This window comes from Peromyscus maniculatus, chromosome 21 (genome assembly GCF_049852395.1).
Source record: "Peromyscus maniculatus bairdii isolate BWxNUB_F1_BW_parent chromosome 21, HU_Pman_BW_mat_3.1, whole genome shotgun sequence".
NCBI lineage: Eukaryota > Metazoa > Chordata > Mammalia > Rodentia > Cricetidae > Peromyscus > Peromyscus maniculatus.
In genome coordinates, this window is record NC_134872.1 from 69,904,998 (window position 1) to 69,918,460 (window position 13,463).

A 13,463-nucleotide genomic window follows, 5' to 3' on the forward strand; every position below is an offset into this window, starting at 1 on the left:
GACTTCTTGGAAATATTATCCTTTTTTATGAATTATGCCTTAATTTTTTTCTTATATATGTCTGTTTGTATTGTCTTGACTCTGTCCTCCATCCCTGAAATACATTCTTCTCCATGGTCTAATCTGTTAAAGATGTCTCTTTTGGTTTTTACCTGAGTATCTCCTTCAGTGTTTCAATCTCCTTGCCAAATTTCCCCTCCATATTTTGAACTTTCACCTCCAATTTATTAATTCATTATGTTATGTTCATTTTGGACATTATCTTGTCAAGGTCATGGATAAATTTCCTTAATTTATGCATCTATTTGACTCTTCTAAGTGATGGTTAATTCTCTTGAACAATAAAGCTCTAAATTCCTTCTCAGACATTTCAGTTTCTATAATTTTGAATTCCCTTATCAGAAATGGATCATGAGTAGTGGTTATGGCATATTCTTTGTATTGCTTTATGATGTTTTATGCATCTGTTGAAGACCTCATGCCAATTCTTCTTAGCTTGTTCCATTAAATAGAAAGTGAAGAAACACTACCAAATTCATTCTATGAAGCCAGTATCATCTTGATACCATATAAGAAAGGAGGGAGGGAGGGAGGGAGGGAGGGAGGAAGGAAGGAAGGAAGGAAGGAAGGAAGGAAGGAAGGAAGGAAGGAAGGAAGGAAGGAAGGAAACTACAGACCAATGTCTTTGATGAACACAGATGGTATGGTGACTTAGTCACCAGGAAGTGGCATCGTTTGATAGGATTAGAAGGTGTGGCCTTGTTGGAGGAAGTGTGTCACTGGGGGCGGGGTGAGCTTTGAATTTTCAAAAGCCCATGTCAGACCCACTCTAGCTTTTTCTGCCAGTGTATCAGGATGTAGCTCTCAGCTCCTTCTCCAGCACCATGTCTACCTGCTGCCATGCTTCCCACCATGATGACAATGAACTAAGCCTCTGAAACTGTAAGCAACCTGCCAATTAAATACTTTCTTTTATAAAAGTTGCCTTGGTCATGGTGTCTCTTCATAGCAATAGAATAGTGACTAAGACAGATGGAACGATTTGTAACAAAATACTTGCAAACAGAATTCAGCAACACATTGAGAAAATTATACATTATGGCCAAGTTGGCTTCATCCCAGAAAGGCAAGGTTAGTTTGATATAGATAAATTAATAAACTCATCTGAATTAATATGAGAAATTTCCAAATGAGTCCTTTTGTTTCCACTTGTCCCATACCTCCAAAGTAACCTACGTCAGAAATTATCAGGCCACATCATCCCTTATCCCAAACTACCAATCCATAGCCTACAGTAAGATAAAAACAGAAACTCTTTGTCCTGTTTCACTCAAATGGCTACATCCAGCCCTTGAAGTCTGACCTCACTCACTTCTAGCTCACCAGGCTTCTACAGCACTGGCCTTCCAACTGGGAAAACATCAGTGCTCCCTCCCTGAGGCCTCAGTGCTAATGACTTTTCCTGCCCACAATATACTTTTCTGTGTGCGTGTGTGCTTGTGCGTTTGTGTTTAGTAATTATCTATCTGCCACTAGAATATAAGCTTCATAAGAAAATAAATTATGTTTATCTAAGTATAAGATCTGTGGTATATAAAATAATGTATAGATAAATAAGTAAAATGTTATTAGGAAATAAATCATTATGGGAGGGAGATTGTTGAGTGAGACAAGAAAATAACCTTCTCCCATCATTCGCCTAACTTCTAATCATCTGCCGTATCACAACTCACACATTTCACCTACTTTGCAACTAGTATATTTTCTCAGAGTTTAAAGAGATAAATCCCCTCATTATACAATCCCTTACAACAGCACAGCTACCATCCACCATTCCTGAAAGTTACAAACACAAACCTGGCTACACCAGTTGCTAGCCAGTGTGTGCCTGGCTACATTTTCCTCATCTGTGTGGTGTGGATTACAATCCCTGTCTGTCAGCGGCTTGTAGTGACTATCAAAGAGATAGTAAATGATATTCAAAGAGTGTACACAATAAATAGTGTGGGGGGGGGTTCCTTTCTTCTACAGTATCTATCAGTTCTGTGGAATTGTACTCAATATGATCCGAGTACCAGATACTATACTCAAAAGAAGCTTCATCAAGAAGACAGAGCCCTTACTCTCAAAGAGCTTACACTTCAGTGAGGGAGGAAGATACAAGGAAAATGGTTTCATTGTGGTTTGTGTGAGCATGTGCTGCTGTGGCAGCAGAGAGGCTGAGGGAAGAGGGACCTCTACTGAGTCTCAAAGTGAGGAGAGTGAGGAGAGGGTCCCTATCACAGGAGAGGGTAATGTCTACCCTACTCCAGTCCTCAAGAACACTCAAAAGGCAGATGAGCTTTATTACAAAAATCACGGGGCCACAAGTTCAAAACAAGCTTCCTGCTATCATCTGGACAAGACATCTGTCAATTTACAACTCCCTCAGAGCCATTTATGTCACCCTGGACCACAGATTTAAATGCCTTTTTACAACCACTTTAGGGTACTTTTTTATCATCCTACATTTCCACTTATAAAGCTGGGGTTTTTTTAGTTAACATACTTCAAGGCCAAAGCATCTCTCATTAGAGAGGATAGTCAAAAGGAGACCACAGCTGCAGGTTCATATAGCTGTCTCACCAGAGGATCTAGAAGGCACCCCCTCTTGTCTTTCCCTTCCACAGAAGTTAGGACAGATTCCTAGGGAGTACATCTGTGGTGATTTGAATAGAAATGGACCCCATAGGCTTATTCATTTGAATGCTTGGTCCATAGGCAGTGGCAGTATTAGGAGCTGTGGCCTTGTTGAAGTAATTGTATCACTATGGAGGCAGGTTTTGTGGTCTCATATGCTCAAGCTACACCCACTGTGGCACACAGTCTCCTGCTGCGGGTCAAGATGTAAAACTCTCAGCTCCTTCTCCAGCACCATGTATGCCTACATGCTGCCATGTTTCCTGCCATGACAGTAATGGACTAAACCTCTGAACTGTAAGCCAGTGCCAATTAAATGTTTTCCTTTATAAGAGTTGCTGTGGTCATGGTGTCTCTTCACAGCAATAAAAACCTAACTAAAACAACATCTCACCCACCTTCCTGCAAAGGGCTATCTATAGCTCCTCTCTACCAGACCTGACCCAAATGTGTGGAAGAACACCTGGTGTGGTCTACAACAGCAACTCCCTCCTCCAATGAATCCAAGACACTGCACAATCCACCAGTAATCGGAACATATCTATGTCAAGTAAATGTGAATCCACTAAAAATAAACTCCACAAGTCTACTCCAAGGCATAGAGCCATCAGAAATGGTTGCCAAAGATACCAGAGCATGTCAGAACAGCAGTATTCATAACCAAATCCACCACAACAGGGAACAATCCAGTTACCAATAGTGATACATTCTGATAAAGGCCTCAGAATAAGGATGAATCATGTCCTGGCAGAATACAGTACCTACCATCTCTGTGACATTTTTGTTTAATACATATCTTGAACTTAACCATACAGAAACACTAAACAAAGCCAAACTAAGACTATTCTATAAAAATGCCTACTCTGTAGCATTCAAAGGTAAAAAGGTCCATGAAAAGTTAAGAAGTAAGAATGGGTCCAGCCCTGGGGAGGCTACAGGCGACAACTAACAGCATATGGGGCTTGGGTTTGGACTCTTGAAATAAACGATGGGACAGTGACAGCTGAACTGTGGCCATGTGGAAGAATGGTGCTCCTGGCAGGACTCACACCGAAAGGTGCAGAAGTCACAAGACACCAGGTTAGGGTCTCATTCTCAGTTTACAGACAGCCGCTGTTTTAAACATGTTTTCCTATAAGGTGGTGATCATTTGCAATGTTTGAGGAATTTCATGTGGGAAGAATGAACAGAGGGAAAAGAGGACACATCGCCATGCTCTGCCAAATCGGCCAAGAGACAAGGCTAGGTGCAACCCGCTGGGAAGGTGCCGATTACAAACACAGAATTCTGCCTGTCCTCTCCTGAGTCAGATTCCTCCATCTTCTACCCAGAGAAGAGGGAGGAAAAGTGAACTGTCGTAAAAAATCTACCCTATGGCCTTCTTTCCATATTGTATTATCAGGAAGATAAACAGCAAATATTTGTGTAACACTTTGAATTGTGTGAAAGACAAATGTCAGCAAATGCTCCCCACAAAAGTTGTCTTCAAGGCAAATCTATAAAATGAATGGGTAAAAGATTTTAAAACGTGTTTAAGCCTTGTAAAACACTAGTCAGAATTAGCTCTAAAACACTAAAAGTGTTTCTTGGCTTGCCTCCAAAGTATCCTCTCCTCTGCTCACTCTTCACAATTGATCTTGCATTTCTGTTGAGGATATTACAATTTGGGAACATGCAGAGTTTGATCCTGTGAATCACCAAACAAAGCATTGGAATCACAGCCTTGGGCTAGGCAATCCTTGTGGCCATGATAATTGGCTAGGTATACAATACAGTTTGAATAATGCCTCCCACATTTGGATGTGTTGAAGCTATAACTGATATTCCCTCACAATGTGAATGTATTTGGAAATGAGGCTACTACAGACACACAAGAGCAGGGGGCCTTAATCCAGTGTAACTGGTATTACTGTAAAAAGAAATTTGGGACACATATGGATAGTTCCATGTAAAGACTACTGTTATACTGTCACAAGCCAAATACCAATAACTCGGAGAGTGACCTGAAAGGCCCTTTCCCAACAGTTCAGAGAAAAACAGGCCTGCTTGTACCTCAATCCCAAATGTCTAACCTATGTAACCAGGAGACAATGAATGCTTCTTCTGAGACCTCCAGTTTATAGTACTTTGACAGAGCAGCCCTAAGAAAGTGATACAGCTTATGCCTTAAGCCATTTCAAGCATAATAAATACTAAGATGAAGAACCGAATTCAAGGACACAAAGACAAGCTTGTGTGGATGGTACGTTAAGAGATACGATGGTTGACCCACTTTTGCTACTGTGAGAAAAACCAAACCAAGGACAAAGCATATGCACGTGTATTCAGGTAAAGTCAACTGCAGAGAAACAGCTGGAACACTCATGGGGACACTAGTGTCACTCATACAACTTCTGGACTTCTTGAATTTATGAACTAACACACTCCATTATTGTTTAAGATACCACAGATCCATTTCTATGACCAGCAACTGGGGAGCTGGAGTGAAAAATAATACATACTACAACCTCTGAAGCAGGGAAGTATCAGGACGCTTTCTGTAAACAGAATTGAGGAAGGAGCCTCAACTGCCTCAAGGTTGGTGCCCACATCCCCAAAGCTTTCAGAAACGTGGTGATGATTTTGGTGACTATGGAGAATAGGAGCCACTACCAGGATTTAGTAGACAGCATCCACTGCTGTCTAATGTCAATGTGAAAAGAATGTACCTATTTCACACAAAGAAGTGCTGTCCAAAACATCGACAGATTGAAAAACAAGAACCACAAAAGAAAGAGAATGGCAACCAAGAGACAAACAGGTCCACAGTGGTGAAGTCACTATTCTTATTCATAAATACATTGTGGGACAGAATACATCACAGAGAAATGAACAAACAAATTATGCTGTGGGATGTCTTTCTGTATGCTGTGAGTATGTGTGGCTCCAATTGGATAATAAAATTGTTTTGACCTATGGCAAAAAAGCTTACAGCTAGGTGGGAAATCCAAGCAGAGATACAAGAGAAGAAAGGCAGAGAGAAAGAGATGCCAGCTGCTGCTGAAGAAGCAACAAGATGCCAGCAGGCCAGTAACGCCACAGCCACGTGGCACCATATAGATTAATAGGAGTGAGTTAGGATGAAAGAGTTAGCTAGCCAGAAGCTGAAGCCATAGGCCATATAGTTTGTAATTAATATAAGCCTCTGTGTGTTTACTTGGGACCAAGCTGCTGCGTGACCAGGCGGGACACAGGAAAACTTCCAGTTACAAATCTAAGAGTATCAGCCATAATAAAAGTTTATAATGTATGATGGTAATAACAGATGAAGAAAGAATATTAACATATCTACTCAGAGTGGAAAGTATAATTCAGCAGTAGACCATGTGTTAGCACATAAAGGCCCTCGGTTCCATCATTAACACCACATACCCACACATGCACATTTTCATGGAAAAACAGTTACGTGTTTCCATAAACTGCCTCGCCTAATAAAAATAGTCAATATTTTAGCCTTCTCAAATACTAATAGAACTGAATGATGCATGCTTAAGTGACCCTAGAGAGTTAATAATAAAAATTATTTATACCAGAAAACACTACAATTTTGGCTTAAAAGGAAAGCTTACCACACGCTTATACAACTGTCATTACAGCTTCACGATTATCCTTTGACTCTGAAGTCCTCTTCCACATTAAGAACAAAAAAGCATAAAAAACTGACCTAAATTAAAAGCCAAGTATTATCACTCTGAAGAAAGATTTCAACAAATTGAATATACTGTCATTTATTCAACACAGCTCTTCGAACGTCACATAATCCTGGGCTACCTCCTCAGCAGTAGCCTATCACTGTTTTTAGTACTTAAATATGAACACTTTCTCCTAGGGCTGTGGGCACACAGCTCAGTTGTAGATGCCTCCCTGGCAAGCACAAGGCCCTAGGTTTCAACTCCCAACACTACAAAATAAGAAAACCAAAACTTGCTTCTACAATGCCCTCTGCTGATAAAAACATCGCAATTCACAATAGAAACCTAGGGGTTATTTCCACCAACAGCCACAGTGCTTTTAAGAACCACATATAAAATCCATCTCCAAACAGAAATGATTTGATGACTAACCTAGAGAGGCCACTGCCATAATTAGTCAGTTACCCCTTAGTGCTATTAGAAGAGCAATAACAAAACCATGTGTGGAGATTAACACCTCAAAACCTAGGATTCCACAATTGACAACATAATACCACAGGCAATCAAAATGTCACTACGAAAATTAAATTAAATTAACTTACTCCATAAATGAGCACAAAACAAAATCATCAGGGATTTATAATGATGTCAAATAAAGAAATAAACTGGAACACTTACTGCCAAAGCCTTAGATAGCGTAGCTCTGAACTCGTTCAGGATGATGGCCACAATGTCTTTAAGCGGCACATAAGCAAGGCCATCTTCCAAATAGACCTTCCTTCCTCTGAACAGGTCCAGAGCGTCAGCAAAGGGGATCTGGGTTCAGAGTGAAACAGAGAAACAGGTCAGTCTCTATTGTCAGGTGGTCCTGGGACTTAAACGTTCAGTCAAAATCCATTGGTCCCAGCAGCTCACATTAGGAAGAATTAACAGTATATAAATAAACATTTTAGAGGACATGTTTTAAAAGACAGTGACAACAATAATAAAGAGCCAAAAAAGAATGATTTCTTTTAGTTATAACCTACAAATTTCTGAAATATAAACCCCAAAATTTCAAATTTCTACGTCAAAGTCTCTAAACATGGTATACTCACCTCCTGACAGATTCAGAATTTTGTGTCAAATAGTGTTTTTCTAATTTCCTTTAAAAAGTATCTAGTGCTAAAAATTACTTGTAATTGAAGTCAATTCCAAATCTGTTCATCTAAGTTTCTATTCCTCCACTGGAGAAGCACATGTGAAAAGCCTCTCAACACCGAGACGGTGAAAATAATGACCCTTCAGTTTTTTGTTAACTATCTGCCTGAAGCGTTTAGTATTTATTTTAAAATGAAATGGAGATTAAGCCCTATGAATTGTCCCACCACTTAAGAGAGAAACATAATGTGATCTTAGTTGACTGTGAAAGTCATTATTCTGGAAAATCTCTTTTTCATTCTTTTGAAAATGAAGCAAAAACTTCAATGAAAAGTTTCCCATGCTGTCTGCTCATCTAGTCTTGGGAGACACTGAAATCTGTCTGCAGTGTGGTACATCTGACGACACCTCACGCTCCGAACAGATCATGTGTCATTGGAATATTTTTTATTTTATTTTATTTTAAAATGATGTTTATATGCGTTTGTTGGTGTGTGGGTATGAGCAGATGTTAGTACACTGTCTAGAGTCTGGACAGGGTGTTGGATCCCCAGGGGCTGAACTTACAAGCAGTTGTGAGCTACTAAATATGAGTTCTGGGAACCGAACTTGGGTCCTCTGGTAGAATAATATATGTTCATATCCACTGAGGCATGTCTCCAGCCTGCAATCACATGTCTTTAACTAGAAAGCTCTTGACAAATGCACTGCTTTCCATGACTACAAACAACATAGTCCATGTCCCCAAAGAGTTAATAATTTATTTAAAGACAGGAGGAAACACCTGTGGAACATCAAAGCACTCCACAGGGAGCCATGTGTGCTGTGGCTTGCAACAAGTGGCTCACCAGACCCAGCAGAGGCGCAGGGCAGAAGGGTCAGCGCAATGCAGGCAAGAACAGAGGAGAGCATCTGGAAGCAAGCTCAGTCCAAGCCTAGAATCTATTCTAGTCTGCTCCTGGCTTGTGATTTAGTGAGTGAAAGAAAGTCCTCTGAACCTCAGAGGACAAATCCGTAAACCTCAGAAAGGAAAGGAAGAGACGCTAAATGACCCTCCTGTGTCCTCTGCTGTAATAGTCTAGGCCTCCAGCTTACTGTGGTGACCACGGATCATACAAAAACATCCAGGCAGAAGCAATGGAAGCTGGGATGGTCCAACAATGGAAATGTGTGGTGTGAGTCAGAGACCGATCCTCATACACTAAGCTTGGAAGGAGGATGGATGATAGCTCAATGTGAAGAAAAAGAAAAAGGTACAGAGAGCTAATGTGGAGGCAAGACTTCAAGCATTCAACCTGGGCATGGGAGCCCAGGCCTTTAATTCCAGCTATTCAGGAGACTGAGGCAGGAGGATCACAAATTCACATCCTGCCTGGGCAAGACCAACTTGGTCAACTTGCTGAGACACTGCCTCAAAAACTAAAAATAAAAAATAAATAAATATATAAAATATATATATTTATTTATTAATTAAAAATAAATAAAAAATAAAAAATGAATCAAGGGGGGAGGGGGAGCCTGTGTATAAAATTAAGTAAGGAGGTAAGTAACAAAGTTGTACTTCCAAGTTTGCCGTGACTGTACATCATTTCCAAAGGCGGTTACCAAGTTTTCAGTTATTTCGGATTTCCCTCTTCCCCTTCACAACTATTTATTCCCAAGTTCTCTGGTAGGCTCACAGAAAGAAGGTCTCTGCTGAGGACAGAGGAAAGCAAGATGACCCAGCACAGAAGCTGGACTAGGTTCAGGAAGGCATCCCCAAAGGAAAGCCAAGGAGGCTCACAGTGTCAGAGCCCAGAAGACACAAAGCCGTAAGCCAAAGTGTGTGTAAGAACTGCCTAGGGAGTTGTCTTAGTCAGGGTTTCTACTACTGCGACAAAACGCCATGAATAAAATACAAGCTGGGGAGGAAAGGGTTTATTTGGCTTACACTTCCACACTGTTGTTCATCACCAAAGGAAGTCAGGACAGAAACTCAAGCAGGGCAGGAACCTGGAGGTTCCTCTGACACAGGGGCCATGGAGGGGTGTGGCTTACTGGCTTGCTCCCCATGGCTTACTCAGCCTGCTTTCTTATAGAAGCCAGGATCAGCAGCCCAGGGATATCACCACCCTCAATGGGCTCAGCCCTCCCCCATTGAGCACTTAGAGCCAAAGAGAGAAGAGGGAGGCAGCCCCACGCCATATGCAGGAGCCCAACAATGCCCAGAAGGCTTTCCTTCAACACAATGGCCTGGGGTGCAGTCAGAACCCCAACAAAGTGAGGAGGGTGTCTGGGTGGAGGGTGGCCCAGCACTGAGTGTTTCCTGAGTGTGACAACCAGATCTAGTCACACAAGGAAGGGGGAGGGGCTATACAGATGTGAGTTAAAAATGCAGGTAAAGCTAACGTGACACTTTAGTAAATGTTTACATACCTTATAAACTGACTCCGATTCCCACTTAACCCCACTTAGGCTTGGCGAGGACGCAACGATGTCCTGTTCTCGGAGAGTCTTCTCTTCATCACTTATCTAAGAGGAAAGAAACACAGTTGATGAGGCCTCAGAACTTACATTTCTTCAGTTCCAATAAAGCACTTTCCTACTGTAGAGACTATTCCAAACTTTAACAAAAACATGTTAATATACTAATTATCTTGCCATTTCCAATGATTGCTAAATCATTATTACCCCTAGTGAAGGCAAAATATGGAAGAAAATTTAATATTTCGCAAGGTTTCCTTCTGTCAATAGCTGAAAAGATTCATAGGGGCAAACCAGGGAAGGGCCCATAGCTGTAGTTCAGTTGGTAGTGTGCTTACTTGGTGAGACTGGGTTCAGACCCTAGCAATACATGAACCCAGGCATGGAGGCATGCTTCTATGCCAGCACACAGGGGTGGAGGCAGGAGGATCAGAAATTGAAAGTGACTCTTGTTGACCAGTGAGGTTAAGATGAGCATGGGCTACATAAAATAGCCTTTAAAAATAAAAACAATAGAGAAGGAAAGTGCAATAATCAGAGGAAAAGAAAAATAAAAAAGTTCAGGATAAGTCCAGGCATAGTGCCGTCTATCATCTCAGACCTGGGGAGGCTGAGAACCGTGACATGAGTTCATGGCCAGGCTGAGCTACATAGTGAGATACTAACTTAGACAAACAAACAAAGACTAAATGTTAACCAAATCAAGAGTTATGCTCTTCATTAAAATATCTATTAAAGCTAAGAATGGTTAGCGTATTTCTCAGACTTTTAGTCTCATACAATACTTGAAACTTAAAATATTACTTTTTTATGGAGCTGATTATGTCCTCATAGAAAGACTGACAGGACTGAGTGGATAAAAATTCTGAACTTCTGTACACAAAGACGATGGGGCTGCAGAGATGGCTCAGCAGTTAAGAGCACTGACTGCTCTCCCAGAGGACCTGGTTCACTTCCTAGCACCCACGCGGTGTCTCGCCGCAATCATCTGTAACTCCAGTTCCAGGGGATCTGATATCTTCTTCTGGCCTCCACGGGTACTGCACAAATGTAGTGCACAGACATACATGCAGGCAAAACACCTGTACACGTAGTTTTTTTTCAATCTTTTAAAAAAGAGAAAGCAAATCTCTCCCAGTTAGAAAGAAGAAGAAGGTACAGAAGTGCCTAGAGTACTACATCACATGACACCCTCGTTACTCCTCTCCAGAAGCACGCGCAGTGCTAGCCCACACCTCAGACGGTAAGGCACAGCAGCCAGCAGTCATGAGGAAGCAACAAACACCAGGCTCTAACCTGTACTTGGTCTGTTTGCTGGTGTCTTCGTGTGTGACCCAGGCTGGCCTCCCTCAGCTGTTCTCCACCAGCCTCTCGGGTGCTAAGATTCAGAAAACAAATGGTGACAAGGACATGGGGAACCCTACTCATTCCTAGCAGGAATGCACACTGTGGAGGGGACTCAAAAAGTGAGAAACAGAACTACCCTAGGATGCAGCTGTGCCGCCCTGAGCACACACCCGAGCATATGCCTATAGCCTACCACAGAGGCACACGCCCGCCCGTCCGTGTTCATCACTGCTCTGATCATACACGCTAGAAACAGAAACAGCCAGATGTCCGTCAACTGATGAACGGATAAAGGAAATGTGAGATTTTGATGCAATTTTATTCAGCTATTTAAATTAGTGTTAGCTCTCTCTCCCCTCACCCCCCTCCTGTTTTGCCCTCGCTCTATTCCTCTGCCCATCATTCCCTGCCCTTTCCACATCACTTATTAACCCACTTCCTTCAGTTTCCTTCCTCCTCCCCCTGCAATGGCCCCTTTCTGCCTACCAGATTTCCACAAATACCAAATTTAGACCCACAAATCAAAAAACCATGTTTTTGTGTGTCTGGGTTACCTCACTTTGTACAATGTGTTTCAGTTCCATCCATTTACTGCAAATTTCAGGAGCTACAGTAAAGACCAGACTGACAGTATACGCCTGTGGTACAGCTGTGGCATCATGGTTAAAAAGGTAACCAGCAGCTTCCTGACAGGGGGAACCGATGCCTGGCACTGTAACCCTTGACCAAGAGTGAAGAGCCAATTTAAATCCTACTTTCTCCTATGCTTATTTGAAATTTTAATATGCACGTTGATGTCGCCACCATGAACAGTAACAACTGCTTAGATGCCTGTTGTACACCAAAGTAACTTGTCATACTGAAGTTAGGAACAAGGGCACCAACCCGCTCTTCTACAACGGCTTGTGACAGCAACCAAGAAAGAAGCTTCCTGTGAGCACACAAGAAGGCTCCTGTCCTCATAAGATGCTAGCTTCTGGACGCATCAGTGCATAGGAACCACTAACAGTGTAATACAGTACCTTCTAATATTAGCAGCTATATCAGCTTACAAAGAAAACGCCAGGGAAGCGCACATCAGTGCTCAGAGGCCTCGAGAAACAAGACTACAGTTACAAGAGACTTCCTTGTCCAAACAGACTGATGCCTTAGAAACAAAATCCAGACAATTAAAAATGAACTCAAGAACTTCAAAAAATAACCAGATAAAGTGATTAAAGAGTGGAATAAGACTTCCTTTCACTGGAACCTACGCTCCAAAGAGAAGAAAGCTGTCTAATCTTTCTTATATTGAAACTGAGGAAATCAGGAACATCCCAGCACCTATAAGACACTAAGTTCACTCCTCAGTACAGGAAAGAAGATGAAAGTAATGCACCCTTTCAAAGTAATCAAACACATTGAATCTAAAAATTCATGTCATTTCCTGTTATGAATAAATATCACATTTTCCTCAGTGAATTAAAATGTTCACTCAGGAGCTGGAGATGCTGCTCTGGCAGAGGACCCAGGTTTGGTTCCCAGCACCCACATTATGGCTCACTATCATCCATCATTCCAGTTCCCATGGACCCAATGATCTCTCTTGACCTCTACATACACAAAACATACATGCAGGCAAAATAGTTGAATATATAAAGTAAAATAATCTAATAAAACATTTAAGTCCACCCATTTGTCATTCATACCCTAGACTTTCATTTATCTACTTAGTTACAACTAAAATTTAAGAAAGAAAATTCTCACTAAAAATGCAAAGTGACTATCTGAAACTTTACCAGCTAGTATAAACTACTATTAACTTGATTATTTCAAATTTCTAAAATAACCCTGCATATCGTCTTTTCTCCTGTTCTCTCCTGGGAAATGTGAGCATGTTTTATCTGCTCAAGTTCTCCTTAAAGAGATTACCTACAGCAATCATAAAACATACTGGCCCTCTGAAAGAGCAAGACAAGATTAAGTTTGCCTTCCTGCTTTCTGCTACCAGAAATTGTAAGTAAAAACTGATAGAGTGGAACCATTAAAAAAGAACAGTAATAGAGCCAAAGGATATGAGGTTTTTATTTTAATTAGAATAGAATTACATCATTTGCTCCCTTCCTCTCCTTCCTCCTAGCCCTCCCATGTTCCTCCCCTACCCTCACCCTCAAATTTACAGGG

The 13,463-nt window shown here is 41.4% G+C and overlaps 1 protein-coding gene across 14 annotated transcripts in view; it reads right to left on the bottom strand.

The window, feature by feature from the left end:
* Prim2 (DNA primase subunit 2) overlaps positions 1 to 13,463 on the bottom strand; it is a 306,703-nt gene that overhangs the window by 173,983 nt on the left and 119,257 nt on the right. For all 14 annotated transcript variants that reach the window (XM_076557989.1, XM_076557988.1, XM_076557977.1 and 11 more), the window contains 2 exons: positions 9,906 to 10,001; positions 7,029 to 7,166 (listed from right to left, as the gene is read on the bottom strand). In XM_076557989.1, coding sequence (XP_076414104.1) covers positions 7,029 to 7,166; positions 9,906 to 10,001 — 234 coding nt within the window. The remainder of the gene's footprint in view (positions 1 to 7,028; positions 7,167 to 9,905; positions 10,002 to 13,463) is intronic.